The sequence below is a fragment of the Lycium barbarum genome, chromosome 7 (assembly GCF_019175385.1).
Source record: "Lycium barbarum isolate Lr01 chromosome 7, ASM1917538v2, whole genome shotgun sequence".
NCBI lineage: Eukaryota > Viridiplantae > Streptophyta > Magnoliopsida > Solanales > Solanaceae > Lycium > Lycium barbarum.
In genome coordinates this window covers 2,777,205-2,796,493 of record NC_083343.1, presented here as the reverse complement: position 1 = coordinate 2,796,493, position 19,289 = coordinate 2,777,205, and the positions used below count along the sequence as shown (strand labels likewise).

Here is a 19,289-nt window from a genome sequence, read left to right as displayed (position 1 = left end):
TTTTATACGACAATGGCGTTATTTTTTATGTAATAAACGGATTTAATAAATAGTACAGATCAAATCAGGTAAAATATTTGTAGAAGTAAAAATGGCAAATGCAAAGCTCGGAAAACAAGTTAGACGAGTAGATCTCAAGAAGCCAACGAGTTGCATTCAAACAGGATGGTAAGATAAATTACAAAATCCATGAAGCAGCCTTTACTATACAAAAAGTTCTGCACTAAACTATGAAGCATCACTTATCAGATGACAGTAATCAGCATCCAAACCTGGTTATTGCAAAAGTATGTGACGAGAAAACAATCAATCTTGAACTCAACTTTAGAAGATGATTTGCTTCCCGTGCACCGTTGTTCATCTCAAATGTATCATCTGACAAACTCGAAAGAGTTACAATCTTTTGCATCTTCCGTTCGAGCCCACAAAATTGAAGAGAAAAGCGGAATGTAACACATACATGGATGGACTCAGTTCCCTTAGGATCCAATATAATTATTTTTCTCCGTGCAGCAACCTATGGTTGTGCTAATAAAAAATCCAACCAATTTGCTTCAACCAAGTGAAAGTGTACCAGGAAGTCAGCGCATTACTTGGTTTTGATCATCATCGGACATCTAAGCAGGAAAATAGCTCTGCAATTCAGATTCTGGCCTTAAGGGATCCCCAGTCAGCTGTAAAGTAAAGACACACAAAACCAATTGACGAAGAGAAGTTCACTGCTTTAAACACGAATGTAGTAGCTATTCAAATTGCTACCTCAGCAACCTCATTTTCACCGTCACTATAATCTCCCCAACGCTTGGTTCCGTTCACCTCAAGAACGACAGTACTGCATGCTTCTTGTGAAGCAGTAGTCTCATCAGATAGTGCAGGTGTATCTCCAGACTTTTCTCCATTCACACATTGTGATCCCTCATCATCTTTAGGCATGTCAGAATGTAGTTTTTTTTCCACATCTTCTTCCTGACCCTGCATGATCTGCTTACTTCCCATCTCTACAGTTTCAGCTTCAGTCCCATCTGCCACCGCTGTGTCGTGATTTTCAGAATCACCTTCCACAGTTACAGCTGAAGGGGATTCTCCTGCCTCAACCGGAGATACTGGAAGTCCGTTTTCAGTCACTGGAGAACCATCTGGTGATGTTGGATATCCATTTGGCGAAACAGGCATAACATTTGGTGAAGCCATGTAACCATTTGGAGCAACCGGAAAGCCATTTGGAACCCATGGTTGGCCAGGGACAAACTCAGCAGCATGTGGGTTCATGATTCTAGGATTAGGTTCACCATTGATAAAAGCAGGAGGCTTGTTTCGTGGAACTCGATTTCCAGACCTACCATAGCCACCTGAGAGGCGTGGACCATACGGAACTCGTGCTGTTGCTGACTGATGCGGTGATCTACGAACAGGATTCACAGGAAGCATAGGAGGGATATTCACAGGAGAGGGCAATATTCCTCCATGCTCCTTGAAAACTGGTGCCGGGATCGTACCGAAAACTGGAACAGGCGATGGATTAAATGGAGGTGCAGCTGCTGAAAGTTTCTTGGTTGCTTCTTTTCCAGTCTCAGAATCACCTTGCTGGTCTGATTCAGTAGTCACAGAACTAGTATTGCTGGCATTATCTTTATCATCATTTTTCTCTGTCACTAAATCAGCAGCAGGTTCAAGATCAGAAGAGGTGTCCAGGCTGTTATCAGCTTTGCTTTCTGGCACATCGACTTTGGAAATAGCATTTGAATCACTGGAAGAACCATCATTTTGGATCCCCGTAACCGAGCTATTTGCAGAGTCTCCTCCTTTGTTTTTGGAAGCAGTCTTTACTTCTGAATCTGTGACAACATTTCCTTCTTTCTCCCCAGAAGCGTCAGCCTTTGTCCCCTCCGAAGATTCGGCTGATACGAGTCCTTTCTCTTCACTTTGTTGAGGGTCATTATTTTCACCAGAATCATTATGTTTCTTCTCTTCTCTGACTTTCTGAACCTTTTCTCCATCACCGGTTCTCGCTGTTGTCGGCTGAGTTGAATCAGTCGCCACAGTCTCCTTGTGTTCTGAACTACCATCCTTTGGCAATTGCTCTGCCACTGCTTTCACAATGGTACCAGGTGGAGCTAAAGCAACTTCTTTGTAAGAAAATAGTTTTCCAGCTGCCTGAACGCTGATTGAGCTGACAATTGAATTAGTTTTCACAGCTTGTTCCGTTTGAGCAGGGCTTGCGGGTCCCGATTTGGGACTAAAACTAGCACTCTTCACAAACTTCTTTGAAGCAGGAGATAGCCCAGACGATGCAGTAGATTCATTAATTGGAGTCAATCTTGGAGATGAAAAATTATTCGTTTTACCTCGAGCTCTTGGTAAATGGGAAGCATTCGGGAAGTTGGTGTTAAGTTTAGCAAGGTTAGGTTTTCTAGAACTAGAAAGCTTATTACGCCCCATTGTTGAACGGCCTTTGGGTAAAGCCTCTTGCCATCCTTCCTCCGAGGTATCCTCTTGTATCACGTCGTCATTTTTCTCCAATAGTGTCTGTTCTACCAAAACGTGAGCAGATTGCTTAGGTGTGGGTTCGGCAATCTTCAATTCTGATTTGTCGTCTAATTCTGACTTGTTCTCTTTATCACTAGAGTTCTCCACAACAGGACTAGTTGGAGAAAGAAGTTCATCCTTCTCAAATTCATCGGAAGCTATTCCCCCATTTTGCCCTGCCTTGCCTTTAACCTGTTTGAGAAATTAGGAAATTTGGACAGGATACTTCAGTAAAGCGAACTAAGGGTGTGTGTGGTAGGAAAGAAAATGTTTTCCAGGAAAATAAGTGCTTTTGTTACTAACTTTCTTTTGTTTGGTAAGCAAACAGAAATATTGTCTCAAAAGCATTTGTATATAATCGAGGCAAACACTATGGTGGGTGAGTGTGGGGGTGATGGGGAGTGGGGAGGTGACAATCAGTATGGAATGCCACTCATGGAACTTATTTTCCCTATTTTCACTAGGGAAGTCATTTTTAAGGAACATGTTTTCTTAGAGAAAATGCTTTCTCTTGACCAATCAACATGGAAAAATTAGAAAATGCTTTGAGTTCGGAAAGCAAATGACAGAAGTCAAAACTCAAACCTTTGCACGAGCTTGCTTCTTTTGCGCTTCTCTAGCCTTCATCTCAGCATCTGGAGCTATGTAATCCAACAAGTCCGAGACACTAAGTATATCAATGAGGAAAACAAAATTTGATTAGCATATGTAAGGTTTCGCATATTTCTTAGCCTGGTTCTTCCTAAGAGTAACCAGAAAAAGTGTAAAAGTAAGGAACAGGAAGATTATTTTAAAAAAAAAACAAATTTATGTAGTGATTTTTTCCCTACAACTATAACTAAATATTAAATGTAAGATTAGGAAAAGAAGAAAAGAATAGAGGGTAAGAATATTACTACCTTAGATGGCCTTTGCTTGAGATAGAGGCGTCGGGCTTGGGGGTACCATTTCGTGCAGCTTCTTGCTGCTCAAGTGCTTTAGACTCGAAATACTCAAGCCATGCCGCAGCATCCTGCAGAAAATTCTGAATAAGATTGACACGAGGTCCATCACCGAGAACAAACTGAATGACCAGATTTTCAAACTAATTTATACCTGAGTACGCAAGTCATCGGGTCCAAGTTTAGCTTGCAGTATCTGAAGTGTAGTTTGTTCATGCTGAACGCTTAAGGAATATGCTTCCATTAAAGAAAGCGCAATTGCAATAGCATGATAGCTGGCAGCAGTCTGGAGAAAACAAACATTTCGGTTTTAAAAAACAAAAAGAGAACGCCAACTGGCCGATTTACTAGACACTCAAATACTTTAGAACGAGAGAGAGAGAATTTACTTGAATGTGGTCAGCTCCAAGAAGTCTCTGGTTACACTTAAGAGCCTCGTGAAGGTACCTAAGTGCAACATGGACATTTCCGAGACCTTCTTCCATCATTGCAACGTTTATATATGTTGCAGCAGTATTTGGATGAGAAGGTCCACAAGTAAGATGCAAAAGATAGAGGGCACGATTGACATACCTGAATAGAGAAAATTAGTTATCAGTTTTGGCCTTAATACCTTGCAAAAGATGATGCAAGGTATTAATCATGAAAAGTACACAAACACAAAGACGGTATAGTTGTAGCCATTATTTGTCTAATATCAGTTTCAGTTCTTTGTTTTCACAACATGGTTCTAGCCTCATGCTCAATGAATAACTCTACAAACCTCTTCTAATAACTAACATTAAATAGAATCAGGAAAGTAAACTCAAAGCAGACAAGTAACAGGCCGTGCTTCATCTGTACTTCCATTTTCCCTTCTTTTATGTTATTAACCTCTTTTATCTGATAAGCCTCGGGGTCTTCCACTGGAACACCAGGATAAAATACACGAGATTGTTTCCAGTATAAATAGCAAAACGAATTTCCATAACAGAGTAAGAGTTATATATTCTATTATGTGATTTAAAAGTCAGCGGGGGAATGGAAGAAGATCTGCAAGAGAAACGGTTTCTATTGGCAAGAAAGTCTGCAACAACCAAGTACGGTTTCTATTGGCAAGAAAGTCTGCAACAAACAAGTAATAGCCTGTTCGGCCAATCTTTTGAAAAGCTAAAGGTACTTCTACAAAAAACAACTTTTAATTTGTAACAAGAGTTGTAAAAACACACAAAAAAAAAACACTTATTTTAAAGAATGCCGGCGTTTGGCCAAGCTTCTGGTGAAGAAATAAGTGTTGTTGCAAAGTAGCAGAAGCCGAAAATGTAGCTTCTCCAAAATAAAATAAGAACTTGTGAATTTTTAGGGACAAGATTAGCTTACCAAAAATTAATGTTTACCAAATTAATAGTAGTATTAACTTCCTTTTTCGTTGTTCAACACTTAAAAAGCACTTTTTGAAAATATTAGCCAAACACAAATTACTAACAAAAGCACTTCTCAAATGATTTTTCCAAACACAAACTACTACTCTCACAAAGCACTTTCGATGAGAAGTACTTCTCAAAAAAAACTGATTTTGGCAACTTGGCCAAACAGGCTATAAGACTGAGAGCAACAACAGTTGATTTATTCTGTTTAAGTTGATGAATAAGAGAAGCTATTCAAAAACCTGATAAATCTGAAGGGATGTTCCATCACACTAGAGTAGAAGGCAAGCAATGAAAACTAAACAAAAAATCACAAAAAGAGAGAGGTGCAGGTACTTTAATGCCAACTCTGTGTGTTGAAGTCGGTAGTAGAAAACTGCTAAATCTCCATAACTCTTCATTGTATCTGGGTGATCAAGTCCAAGCTCTCTTTCATTAATATCCAAAGCTTTTTGTTGATAAATAGTAGCCTGATATGAGGAAACATTACAGATATAAGAAAGAAAATCATGATTAGTACATGTTAAAGGAAACTATAAGAAAGTTAGCGCTGCATCCAGCGAAATAAATATGGCCAGAAAAGGCAGCATGCCGAACTCTCTGCTTTTAAAGAATTCACTGACCAAAATATGTCTTACATATATAAACATTTTATGCTGGTCTAATACACAAGTAGCAACCAATTACTGTTAAAAATTCTCACATAACATAAACAGGCTAGCTTTTCACTTATTTAGGCAGTTCGAACAAGATACCAGCATATTAACAAAGTTATAAAGCCATTTTAGAATCTAAAATATAAACTTATACCTGATTAAAATCACCAGTGTGGTAGAGTACCACAGCTAATAGACTGTATGCACCCGCTGTCATTCGATGGTAAGGACCACAGACAGACACGAGTTTTGAGAGTGCCTTCAAAATCAAAACAAATCTCAGTTTGAGACCTTGAATGATAATCTAGACGTGCCATTGAACAACAAAAAAATGGTTACCTTAGTTCCATAGTTTACAGCATCCTCCAGTTTGCCTTTATCCAGGGAAGTTTTGGATGATTCCAGCAGTGTACGTCCATCCGCTGATGAGCATGCAACATGCTGTTGAGCATATCCACAATTGTCAAAACTTTCTTAGGTTCTCTTAATAATTCACATTTTGCTTCTGATATTTGGAAACTAGTGTGCATACCTTGTATACGGGGACCATACTTATGATATCCGTCTTCTTGAAAGGAAATGGAGAGTCTATATCGTAGTCTTTTGGAACAAGCTCAAGTCCTACCTGAAATTAGTACGGATAAGGAGGATAAGACTTACTAAGGACTAGGGGTAGCAAAATTAGCCCATGAAAAGATAACCCGTCTGCTCCGTTTTAGCCCAACCCATACATAGCCCAAATTGACCCATGGAAACCATGTCAAACAACAACAACAACAACAACAACAACATACCCAGTGTAATCCCACAAAGTGGGGTCTGGGGAGGGTAGAGTGCACGCAGACCTTACCTCTACTTGCCAGGCTGTTTCCGATAGACCCTCGGCTCAAAATATTTTCAAAATAGATATTTTTTAATTTGATATGTTATATATAGCCATGATAAAGATAAAAATAGTTTTATTAGGTACTTAAAAATTATACAAGAACAAATGAACAAATTAAAACTTAGTAAGAGTTGGGTTATGACCAGCCTTTTAGCCCATTTTAGCCCAACCCATTTCAGCCCAAGTAACTTTTGGGCGGGTCATTTATTAACTCAACCCATTTATTTTTTTTGATTAGCCCCGGGTGTCCGAGTCTCTTTGAGCCCCGACTAATCCCGGGGGTGCATCCCCCTAAATCCAGCCCAACCGCCCATTTGACACCCCTACTAAGGACAAATAATCAATTTCTTAGCATTCGAATTTTTATACCTTATGGCAAAGACCTCGAAGAATGGCAAATTTTCTAAGATCCTCCCGACTTTCATCCTTCCACTGCCACCCGAACCTCTTAGAAAGAAAAGTTTCTATCCACTTCCATTTCAAGTCATCATCTGAATCACCATTTTCTGCGGAGGGCGTCCCGAGCAATACATTTAAACAAGAAGCTATTGATGCAGCCACATTAGCAATATTATCAACTGCTGCCACAACAGCCTGCAGTATGTGTTTGTAAGCTCTAACAACCATCTCGTGAATACAAAGAGATTGAACGTGAGGAAGTTTGTCTGCAAGTTCCACCTGACATCAGAAGAAAATAGTTAAAATAAAGTAGTGTTAAATATTGAGTTTAGACATTAAAATAAAAATAAGACGTTGAGCTGCACGATTTTTACCAAGAAGACATCAATAAGACTAACAGTTCTACTTCCACTCCCCTTCCCTTCCCTTAACTCTCTTTCTACCAACTGAGCATCATGTATAATAACAGAATGGCGACCAAACAATATTATAAGAAAATGCTGAATAATGGGTCATGAAGGGTGTTCAGAAAACCCAACAAAGGCTTTTTACAAAGGTGTAACAAAGACTTTCCTAGTCTATAAAAATTCAGAATTACAGGAACCAAGCCTAAAAGTATGTAGAAGAGAGAACCAAATACTCAAAATTCAGAAACTTAGAGAACAAGCATTATAAAGTAGCCTTCTCACTGATTTAAAAGAGTCAATAGGAAAGAATTTAAACTGAAACAAGGAGTACGGAAAGTTGGTAGAATCTCTTTGGAAGCACACTTGGTTATTTCTCTCTTGAAATCGAGCTTTATTCATTGAAGATCCTCAGGAAGGATAAACCTAGAAGAATCAGAGTTTGCAATTCTGCTCACGAGAAATATTAAAGAGTATTGCAAATGCTGTTATGAGGCAGATTAATCGAAGTTGTCTCAAAAGACCTACAAACTCTCAGAATCAATGTGCAAAATTAACTAATACAAATTTAATGGAAGCAAAGACCCATATAGACGATACCAACTAGTTGGAAGCCTAGTTATTCTGAACACAAACATTAGGTCTTAATGTTTGTCATGCGGCCTTTTTATTCTATACTAGCCTGCATCTTGTGGGCTATATGGATTGAGAGAAATAGAAGATGTTTTAATAACATTGCCAAACCCACCCAGAAAATCAAGTTTAACTATATGCTTTTGCTTTATTAACACTGACATTCATGATTTATTGCGCTAATAAGGCCTGAAGCAATTACCACACGTCCCAAGGAGCACATTTGCAAACCCCTGGTGTGCATGAAATCTGTTAGTGTCCTTCCATCGACGGGTGAAAGCTCCAGTGACCCAAAATCAGCAACCTTTCAAATATTCCAGCCAGCAAGAGTTAGTTCAATTTCAAGAAGCAGTAGAGACATGCAAAGTATATAGAGGCACTTACCAGTTTTGGTAGGGCAGTATCAGCATAGTATTTATGTGCCATACTGATCAACTCATCGGGTGACTGCCAAAACAGACAGAACCAGAATACGATTTAAGAACTGGACATGATGATTGAGCATGACAGATTTATCTTACATGTGGCTCTCGGGGCTATTGTTTCCATACATTGCAGCCATGAAACTAATAGTCTGTTTGCCCAAGCTTCTAAGAAGCCAAAAGTATCTTTTTTTGTTAAAGAGAAGTGCTTATTTCAGAGATTTGAGGTGTTTGGCCCAGCTTTTAGAGAGAAATAAATATGTGCTATTGAGTAGTAGCAGAAGTTGGTTTTCAAAAGCCGGTTTTTCCCGAAAGCACTTTTAAAACCTTGACCAAGCACAAATCGCTGCTCTAATACTGGCAAAAATAATTTTTGAAATTGATGAGCTAAACACAAACTGCTACTGTCCAAAAATACTTTTTCGAGAAGCACTTCCGACAAAAAGCAATTTTCAAAATAAGTAGATTCTGGAAGCTTGACCAAGCAGGCTATAAACTTGCAAGGACTGAGTACTAGTATGAAAGCCAGCAAACACACCTTAAGGTGAAGACCAGTTTCTGATTCTTTTAGGCGCAGATATGCTGCTTCAGGTAGAACCTTTTTCCAAAGCATCTCCATTTCCTCGTCTTGTTTCTCTAGTTCTTTCTTGTCACTTGACGGAACTTCATTCCCTGAACTGGCTTTGCTGCTCTTATCATCTGATTTCTTCTTAATATCCTTTAGCAGGCCACCGTTCTTCCCAAGACCCTTTACTGCTGGCTCCACTTTAGCTTCATCAGTTTTTTTAGACTCAACTTTCCCGGACGCCTGATTTTGCAAATGTTGCACCCAACATGCACCCAGCTCCCATCTAATAGATTTCACCTGTTTACTGTCTTCTTCCTGTAACTTCTGCAAGCTTTCACCAAGCACCTGTCTTACTAAGGACTTAGCAGCCAGAACGTCTTCGACATCTGCACCGTGAAATTTATGTACTTGGCTAGGTGTCTGAGGTGTTGATGACTTGTGCAATAGCATTCTCAAGCTGCATAAGATGAAGAAAACGGTTAGTAGAATGAAGGGCAGCCCGGTGCACTAAGTTTCTGCTATGCGCGGGGTCCGGGGAAGGGCTGGACCAACAAGGGTCTATTGTAAAAACAGTTAGTAGAATAGTTCAAGAAAATCAAAAACAATTCACTAAGGTAGGTACATATATTAATCTTAGTGTCATCTGATTCTGGCCAACTCTACTGACCTGTTAACATTTAACGCGTTTGCACCTCCCTCCGCCTGGTCATCTATTTCAATATCCTGAGGAATGGGTTTTGTCCCCCAGTTCACCTCGGCTGCAACTTTTACGATAGCTGTGTAGCCACAGTGTCTAACCACCACTACACCCAAGGTGAAAGTGTCCTGCGACGAAACGTAACACCATAAGATATGAACTGCTTCAACAAATAACAAAATCAGCTTGCAGATTATTGAAGTGCGTGACCATCTCATCTAAAAGCTTAAGTTGTTAAAGAGAGCACAATTTTATTTATACAATCATATTCTCAACATGCCCCTCATGTACGGGCCTGATTCTTTTTTTTTTTCATGGGCCAAGCACGTGAAAATTCTTTTTATTAATGGGTGGCGTTGAGATCTGATCCTAGGACCTCTACCTGCTCTGGTACCATATTGAAGTGTGTGACCATCTCATTTAAAACCTTAAGATGTTAGAGAGAGAAGATTTATTTACATAATTATATTCTCAACAAAATGATGAAAAATAAACATATTTATATTCAAACATACATGAACAGTTGCACTCTCATCTGCAGTTATGCCTTTCAGTAAGTTTCTCTTTGCAAGCTCCTCCAGGGACATGCCTAGCACCTGAATGCCGTCATTTTTGTTGTCCAATTTCTTGCTCGCATCTGACATGTCTTTATTCACACTGATAAGAAGATCTCCAATCTTTTCCTCGTATGAATTTGTTCCACCCTGGCTGTTGTCCACTAGATGTTTTATGGCAGCAACTGCTTTGATAACTGATACATCGACGAATAGACTGTGAAGTAGAAACGCTTTCCTATCTCGAATTTGCCTTTCTTCCGCCGTTTTACAAGGCATTGCTGCCAGAATCGCAAATTCCTTTGCCCACGGCCGGTGATCATGCTTACCGTTTCTTCCTTGTCCACCTCCATTTCCTCCCCAATTCTCATCTTCCATGGGAAGTGGAGGAAAAGTAGCTGGATTGTCAGCAACAAAAGGAGGGACAACCCATGTGTTCGCTCGAAAACCATAAGGAAGATTCCCAAACTGTAATAAAAGGTAACCATTCTTTAGCATTCATTGTTTGCATATTCTTGAACACGACTTTCAAAATGAAAGGAAGAAAGAAAAAGAAAATGTTTTTATAATGTTGACACGTGGCAAAAAATTTGAATTTATATTTTTTTCAATAGATCCGTTAGCTGAAATTGGAAATAAGGGAAAATTGAGCCCTTTTGGTAACGGCAGGGTCAAACAGCCCAACTATTATCTGAAATGTGCTCCTCGGCAAAAAGTACAGGGGCAATTTTGGCCCTTATCTGTAGACAAATATTTTTTTTGGTCGATATCCGTAGACAAATATTACTAACCTTATTATGCTCAGTGAATCCTTTCATGAGAGCCTTGTATGCCTGGAACAAACAAACAAACAATTAACAAAGAAATGGCATATATGGTCAATTCACCACTACATACTGGATCTCCGTGGACCGATAAATGATAAGAGTTTGACAAAACATATTCTTACTCACAGCATCAAAAACTCGACTTAATTGTTGCAATAATCCAACCAAAGAGTGACTCAAAAGAGAACGTTTTCCAGCAGGATAGAAACCTGTCCTAGAAGCAACAATTGTTGTCGGCTTGCCACTGCAAATCCGAACCTGTAATGTATTTCAAGAACCATTAATCAAACTACCATATGACATTAACTGTTTATTATGAGTTTCAGCACTTCTATCCAAACATGTAACTGCTTATTTACAAAATCAGTTTTAGCACTTAACAGTTGACACTTATCAGCTAGTATTTTCAATCAGCTAACCCAAACGAGTTCTTTTGCAACAAATAAATATTAAAACAAAGAAAGCTCACATCAATTTGGAAAAAATCATCTTCCGTTTTATCCTCAAGGAATGGTCGACTTGATCTCCTAATATCTGCACATCCAAACAAATGATTAGCAGATAAGAAAACTTTTTTTAAGGAAAATAACTGATTTTTATACATGTTGTTCTTAAATAAAATTGCAGCAACAGGTAAAGATAAAATTGCAGCCATGAATAGCCTCTTAAGATTCTTTCCCCTGCATTTCCAGCTTCACTAAATTGGATTAATCATTGCTTTAACAATTTCAAAAGACAATGAAAATTAACAAACTTAAGGACCCGTTTGGCCATAGAAATTATTCATTTCGTCCGGAATAATTTTCACTTTATTTGAAAATCAGTGTTTTGCTATGAAAATTCCAAATCCAACTTGAAGTTGTATTTCAAATTTGGAAAACAACTTATAACCTGTTTTCACTTTTTTCCAACTCACTTTTCACTTTTGAAGTTGTATTCAAATACATTCAAACATGAACATTATCCAAATATTATTACAAAATGTATAACCAAACACAACTCCATCTTCAACTGCAACTTCAAAATTTCCAAATAAAGTGAAAAAGATTGGTTTTTATGGCCAAACGCCTACTTAAGATAACTAAAGAATAAATAAAACTGCAGCTATGAGTAAAAATAAAATTGCCTCTGAAAGTTCTTTCCCATGCAAAGACTGATCTTTTACACATTAAATAAAATTGCAGCTATGAGTAAAAATAAAAAATTGTAGCCATGAAAAGCCTCTAAAAGTTTTTTCCCATGCATTTCCACCTCCAATAAATTGAATTTTAATCAAATAGAAAAATACATCCAACATAAACTTAATAATGAAAATTAATAAACTTAGTTACATGATTGCCAAAAAAAATTACTCCCTCCGTCCCAATTTATGTGATACTCTTTTCCTTTTCGTCAATGTCTAAAAGAATTATACATTTCTATATTTAGTAACAATTTGACTTTAATATCCCCATTTTACTTCTAATGAAATGCTCCCACTGTTTCATTTTACTTGGCCCCTATACAAAAAATAGAATTTTCTTTTTACTTGTCCATTTTAGCAAATCAAGAGAATTTTATTACTTTTTTCCCATACTACCCTTAGTATTAGATAACTACATTACATACCATAGTCAAATTTAGAGTTCCAAAGCGTCATTAATAAAGTTAATTTAGTAAAATACACCCCAAATAAAAAAATTCTTTAAGCAATGTGTCAAGTCAACATGGGCAAAGTAAAATGAAACAGAAGGAGCAATTTATATTCACACAAATATCTATAATTTATTTTAGACCATAAATTTCAAAAATAATCTATTCATATTTAAATTTCGTGCCCAGTTAAATAGGCATAATACATAAACATGCCCTTAAAATTGATGTGCCTACTTGTGTACACCCAAAGTTGAAGGGCATACTCGCCAGCTAAGGTCAAGTTTAGAAACAGGATATAGCAACGCAAATATTTATGTTTTAGAGCCCGTTTGGATTGGCTTATAAGTTGCTTATAAGCTGTTTTCAGCTTTTTTGAGTATTTAGTTGGCCAACTTAAAGTCATTTTATGCTTAAAATAAGCTCAAAAAAATAATTGGGCCCATTTGACTTAACTTATCTCAAGCAGCTTATAAGCCAAAAAAAAAAAAAAAGTTAGACTAACCAACTTATTTTTTTAGTTACTTATACACATAAGCCCATCCAAACAGCATCTTATTTTAGACCGTGAGTTTCGAAAGTCTTTATATCATTATTAAATTTCGTGCACAGTCAAACACCTTCGTATAAATTAGGACAAAGTGAGTGACGAATAAAATAAAATAAAATAAAATAAAACTCACATTGTATTGGAGGAGTGAGATGTCCAAAAGAGAAGAACTCATAAAACTGTCCCAACCGTGGCGGTGGACACATCATCGCCGGATCACCTTTCTCCGCTGCATCAACACCATCAGCGCCGCCGCACGCGGCGGTGACATCTGTCTTCGCCGGTTTTTTCGGCGAACCGGATTTTTTCGGTTTGCCTGATTTTGTTGTTTCCGGTTGTGCATTTTCTGAACCGGGTTCGGTACCGGTTCGACCGGTTGGTTTAGGTGAAGATGAAGATGAACTGTTGAAAGATGTGGTGCATGCAACTATGTCGAGTAGTCGCCTAATGTGAGCTACTGATTGTTCTTCTGTATACTCCTCTGCACCACAAAAAAAAAAAACAAAAAAAAAAGTTTAATTAACTAATTAATCTTAATACTATATTAAAAAAGTTAAAAAGATTATATGATGGCTAATGGCCGGGGCGGAGGCAAGATTTTTACCAAGGAGGTTTGAAATACGAAGGAGTAAACACGTGAAAATTAACGGATGTTAAATGGGGTAGGGCGGCGAAGGACAAGATTAATCTTAGGGGTCGTTTGGTTTAAGGTATAAGCTGAGTTATCCCAGCACTAATTTTTATATCATATTTGGTATAAGGTATAAAATAGTGTTGGGATAAATTTATACCTTGTATTAAACATGATATAAAAATTAGTGTTGGATAACCCAACTTATACCTTCTTAACTCACTTATACTGGGATTATTTATAAAATAATCCCAATAGATGGGATAAATTAGTTCCGGGATTATAATCCCGGGACTAATGAGTCCTTAAACCAAACGACCCCTTAATGTGCAAAATTTTAACTTATGTCCCGTTTAATATTTCTTCCTTCTTTTGTCCCGCTCCATCGAGTCTTCAAAAATAAAAAATCGCATTTTTTTCTTTTCACTTTGTAATTTTTTACTTTATTTTAAATTTGTTGCTTTTTTTTTCTTTTGAATTAGTACCCTTTTTAATCAATGTTATCTTTGAAAATCATGTAGGTTCTTGAATGGGAACTGGTTCTTTCGGTAAAAAATTACACTATATACGCATGGTCAATATTATTTTACATATATAGAGAGAGAAGGTGTTGGATCTCTTAATTTTTTCATATTTTAATTTTTTATATTTTTGAACCCTCTTAGTAGAAAATTTGGCTCTGCCATTGGCTAGTAATAGTGATTGTGGAGCGTTGGTTGGTAATAGTAGTTATGGGTAATTGCTACGGTGATAGTCGTTAAAAGTAGTGGTCGGCAATGGTGGTTATTTGTTGTAACTGATAACTAGTGGTGGTGGCAACTAATAATGATGGTTGGGATATATGATAGGTTGATGATGATAATTGTTAGTGGTAATGATGATAGTTGTGATAATCATGATTAGTAACTGCTAGCGATAATTATAAATGGCGGCTAGTAATATGACTATGAAATTAGCAGAGCCAGAGAGGTAATGATTGTGATTTAGAATGGCAGTTGTGAGTGTTAAATGGTTGTAATTTATATTAGTGGGTGGTGATGCCTAACGGTGAAAGTGGATAGGATTGTGGTAAAACAACTTGTTTGCATAACAAATAACATCTTAATTATTTAGACCTATTAAATAACTGTTTAAGAAAATGTCTTAATGATTAAAATATTAAAATTGAGACCTAAAATAAAGATTTAATGAATTAAATTCAAACTTCCATTAAGCGCAAATAAAATTATAGTGATTTATAATGAGTGAAGTCTAGTGATTTACTATTATAATAAGATAACTTTATGGTTGTTCTGCTTTAGTGCACTAACTTTAATTACTATAATTTAATAGCAAATAATTTTGTGAAAACTATTTTAAAGATCCTAATATGGAAATCTATGACAGTCTTGTTTGATTTAATTTTTTTTCTAACCATCAAATGTTATGGTAGAGTGACAAATATTTTTTCATTAATAAATTAAAAAAATTATGTTCGAATCCTAAAATGAAATTATCTTTAATACAAAGCGTTTGTACGTTTCTCGATGCGAATTCAAATTAGTGGTCCGTCAAATATAAATATCAAACACAATGTCAAAAAAAGAAAAAAGAAAAATGAAAAAGGCAAGTTTTCCATGACTTCTAAGGGGTCGTGGGCAATTATGTGGTGCGAAAAGGACTAGGGAAGATCACGTGATCTTCTTAATTAATGCATATAAGGTGGGACCAAGCGCATAGAGAAAAGTACCTTCAACTAGGCTGAGATGGCATGGTTTCAGCAACACAATCTCCACTGTATCTTTTAGCCTTGTTCCTCTCACCTGTCCCATTCCAAAATCCACAAATTAATAATTATAAAAAAATGTCACTTTTTTATTTTCCGACAGTATAAAGTATTCTTGTACTAATATCAGTAAGAATATAATTTTTTTTTTATATATTTTTAAAAATTATAATGATGATGTGAATTGAACTTAAGTGAGAAAAATGATCAATAAAAATTTATCTAGCCGATCCAACTTATTTAGGAGGAAGGCATGGTAATTATTGTTGCATGTTAAATAAAACAAAACAAATGCGTTATTGTATTGATTTAGAGGACACAATTACATTAACAAACTTAATTCTAATTTAGATGCTAATTACATTAATAATTTTCCTCTGACAGGAGTATTAACTAGCCATCAATTGAAGCTAATTACACAAATCTTTTTTTTTTAATGGTGTTAAATAATTCGATATTCGTAATTCATGACTGATTTAAATTCGCGCTGAAAAAGCCTACTAAGGGATAAAGCACTTCCTAAATTAAATGATTAATAGATTGTTTGACCAAGTTTTTAGGAAGCTAAGATGCTTATTTTTCTTTACCAAAAAAAAAAAGCTTATTTTAGAAAGTTGAGGTATTTGGATAAACATTTAAGGGAAAAAAAAAGTGTTTTTAAGCGTAGCAGAAGCTGTTCTTCAAAAGTTAAAAAAGTAGTTTTTTTGCATAAACACTTGTGGAACCTTGGTCACGCACAAATGCTCTAATATTTGCCAAAGTATTTGTCAAATTGATTAACCAAACATGAATTGTTACTCTCCGAAAGTACTTTTTTTGAAAAGCATTTCTAACAAAAAAAATTTTCAAAATAAACTGATTTTAGTAATTTGATCAAACAAACTACTCCCTCTGTTTCAATTTATGTGAACCTATTTCCTTATTAGTCCGTACGAAAAAGTATGACCTCTTTCTATATTTGTAAACAATTTACCTTTATGCAATTATTATAACCAAATAAAATATATGTGACTCATTTAACACTATAAGTTTAAAAGTCTTCTCTTCTTTCTTAAATACCGTATCCAGTCAAATAGGTTCACATAAATTGAAATAGAGGAAATATAAATTACCAACATAACTTTTATTTTTATCTTTTTGCATTTTTCTTTTCAATTTTATCAAAGAATGAATAATTTTCTGAAAAATGGAGGATGAAAAGGACATTCTTATAACATGTATTTAAGAGTACAATGTACAAAAAAGGTTTAAATGTTACCTCATGTGACAAGGAGTAATTGGTCATGTGACATGTCTCCACATTGACGGCTAATAGCTTTCTCACATCTAAAATCTTGTCCGTTGATATCCCCTATAAGTCAACGACTGTAATTGACCATAATGATATACGCGCACCAGCTGATTATTACTTCTCTTCTTAATTAATAAATTAATAGCCGGTTTGGCCACGCTTATTTCTCTCGAAAAGAACTTATTTTCTCAAAAAAAAAAATTACTTAAAAAAGTGAGATATTTGGCCAAGTTTTTGAAAGAATATAAGTGTTTTTGAAGAGTAGTAGAAACAGTTTTTCAGAAGCCAAAAACACTTTTGAGAAAATACATTTAGAAGTATTTTTTAAAAGTTTAGTCAAACACTAATTGCTGCTTAAAAGTGTTTTTAAAATAATTGGTCAAATACAATCTGCTTCTCATCAAAAGTATTTTTTTAAAAAATACTTAAAAAAAAATAATCAAAATACGCTAATTTTAAAAGCTTTGTCAAACAGGCTAGAACTGTCACTATTTAACTTTACCTTAAGCATCACTTGTGAGTCTTCAGGTGTTTCCACCGTTATCTCTATAACATTTGGTAGAACTGCAATTCAAAAATTAACACCAAAAAATTAATATTTACAGGAAAATGCAAAAAAATACAAATAAATAGCATAAGTCACTTTGTATAACCAATGACTTATTTTGGGGATTTAGTTGTATTAAACAATTAATTTAATAACGGTTATCATATTTTGTAAATTATCAGTACATAGACTTGAAAACTCTTGTTTCTGTTGACATGCTTAAGAAATATCGAATACCATGCTAGTGACCATGATATGTAATTCGGTTAATTATTTCATGAACTTATTATAAAATGCATAAGGAAAATATTTTTGGAGAAAATGTAATCCAGGGGTTGATATACTTTTGTTCTCATAAGATAAGATAACATGAATAATTTAAAATTCTTTTATTGTATACATTATCAGTTCAAATCTAATTGAATAAACATTGTTGTTATTGCGTAATCTACCTTAGTTTAGTGGTATATCACTTCGAAGTGTAATTAACTCGATAAGCTCGTTAGGAAATAATAAAATTATGTACGTCCAAGATAATTCATATAAGTATAGGAAGCAGTCCAACCAAATTTAAAGAAACCAATTGTATTTCAATCATTAATACGATATATTTGAGAATTCTAATAGAAATTATGATGGAATCGACAGAAAACATAACTCAATTATAAACTTAAGTAAGTTATTAAACATGAAAAAATAATATTTACGATATTGAAGTGAGTTTTAAGAAAAAGACAAGCACTACAACACTATGCATATAACTACAAAATCTTGGTTACGAATTCAAACATCGTGGCTAGTACCTAATAACAGCCACCAAAATTCGAATTGTCTAAATCGATTCAAGAAAAAGAATGAGGGGGAAAAGATGGTGAGACTTAGAACAAATAGTATTTGAAATGAGTAACATTTTGATAGATAAGAAAAAAATAAACAAATGGAAAAATCCATGAAAATCTATTAAAGATGATAAGAAAAAGATAAGGTGGGATATAGCACAAGTACCTTTCTCTTCTTTCTTCTTCTTCTCTCCCTTAGCTTTGTGTGGCTTAGCTTTTCCAGCTTTGGGAGCCATTTTTTCTCTCTTCTTTAAACTTCAACAATATGTTGGCAATAAAGAACTTCAAATTCTTCTACTTTTTCTTGGCAATAAAGTATTTCAAATTCCCATATATTTACATGAGAATTAAGACTTAAAATTCATATTCATATTCATATGTATCATGAAAATGTTGCTAAGTCTTGGAAGTAGAAGAGAGACTTGAAAGAAGCTAAGATAAGAAGAATGAAATGAAACAAAGAAAGATAAGGGGAAAGAATATATATAATAATAAGACTAAGAGTATTTTCTTTTTATTTGCTTTGTAGTAGTTCTTGTGAGTATATTATCTAAGAGGATATAAGAAAATAGAGAGCTATAGAAGAAATAAGAGGGGGTTTTATTTTTATTTGTTGTTGTTGGGGATAGGATAAGGTAATACGATCTCCAACCCATAGCCTAAGAGCATTTAGCCCTTTTGTTGTTTGTACATATGTGTGTGTATATCAGAAAAGAAAGAATGTGAGGCTGGCAATTTCAGACCTCTCGTTTCTCTTCCATTCTTTCTTGATCTCTTTTTCATCTTGCCATTTAAAGTCTTTTATTGTTTTTGTAAACCCCTTAGGTGTGATGGGATGCTTTGAGTTCTTTTATTTTTACTTGGAGGTCTCAGGCTCGAGTTTTAAATTTATTATTTATAGAAAGTGCTTTACTCTCTTGGTGGGTCTATCCGATGTGAATCCGAATTGGTCGGACGAGTGGACTGCCGATATCAGATGGATAAATAAAAAAAAAAGCTAGGAATTTATTTTTTGTCATTAAATGGGACTAGCGCTTTACTCACTTACTCACTTGTCGAGTTTGAGCCTTGATAATGAATAACATGCTTTACCCGCTGGCGGAACCACAATAGAG

General features: G+C 35.6%; 1 protein-coding gene across 3 annotated transcripts; it reads right to left on the bottom strand.

Moving 5' to 3' along the window:
- Positions 1 to 132: 132 nt before the first annotated feature.
- On the bottom strand, positions 133 to 18,975 carry LOC132602905 (protein REDUCED CHLOROPLAST COVERAGE 2). Of its 3 annotated transcripts, none has more exons than XM_060315713.1 (23): positions 18,341 to 18,975; positions 17,291 to 17,352; positions 16,756 to 16,848; positions 15,462 to 15,534; positions 13,235 to 13,582; positions 11,389 to 11,453; positions 11,046 to 11,177; positions 10,884 to 10,925; positions 10,054 to 10,560; positions 9,509 to 9,666; positions 8,812 to 9,298; positions 8,236 to 8,298; positions 8,054 to 8,155; positions 6,785 to 7,093; positions 6,062 to 6,154; positions 5,869 to 5,970; positions 5,684 to 5,788; positions 5,210 to 5,343; positions 3,857 to 4,040; positions 3,622 to 3,753; positions 3,426 to 3,550; positions 3,112 to 3,193; positions 133 to 2,718 (listed from the first exon to the last, which is right to left on the bottom strand). In XM_060315713.1, the coding sequence occupies exons 1-23, from the start codon at positions 18,408 to 18,410 to the stop codon at positions 748 to 750; spliced, it is 5,439 nt and encodes a 1,812-aa protein (XP_060171696.1). In that variant the 5' UTR covers positions 18,411 to 18,975; the 3' UTR covers positions 133 to 747. The 3 variants fall into 3 exon arrangements, with proteins under 3 accessions (XP_060171696.1, XP_060171697.1, XP_060171698.1); XM_060315714.1 differs by having other exon boundaries at positions 3,426 to 3,538; positions 18,341 to 18,974; XM_060315715.1 differs by lacking the exon at positions 18,341 to 18,975 and having other exon boundaries at positions 16,756 to 16,862; positions 17,291 to 17,331.
- Between the last annotated feature and the right edge of the window lie 314 nt (positions 18,976 to 19,289).

Excerpts from the sequence above, each read along its gene's own strand:
- LOC132602905 (XM_060315713.1), bottom strand. The coding sequence starts at position 18,410 with ATGGCTCCCAAAGCTGGAAAAGCTAAGCCACACAAAGCTAAGGGAGAG. Across the intron at positions 11,454-13,234 it reads TCTCACTCCTCCAATACAAT|ATATTAGGAGATCAAGTCGA; the intron begins GTGAGTTTTATT and ends TTGGATGTGCAG. Across the intron at positions 8,156-8,235 it reads ATACTGCCCTACCAAAACTG|GTTGCTGATTTTGGGTCACT; the intron begins GTAAGTGCCTCT and ends AATATTTGAAAG.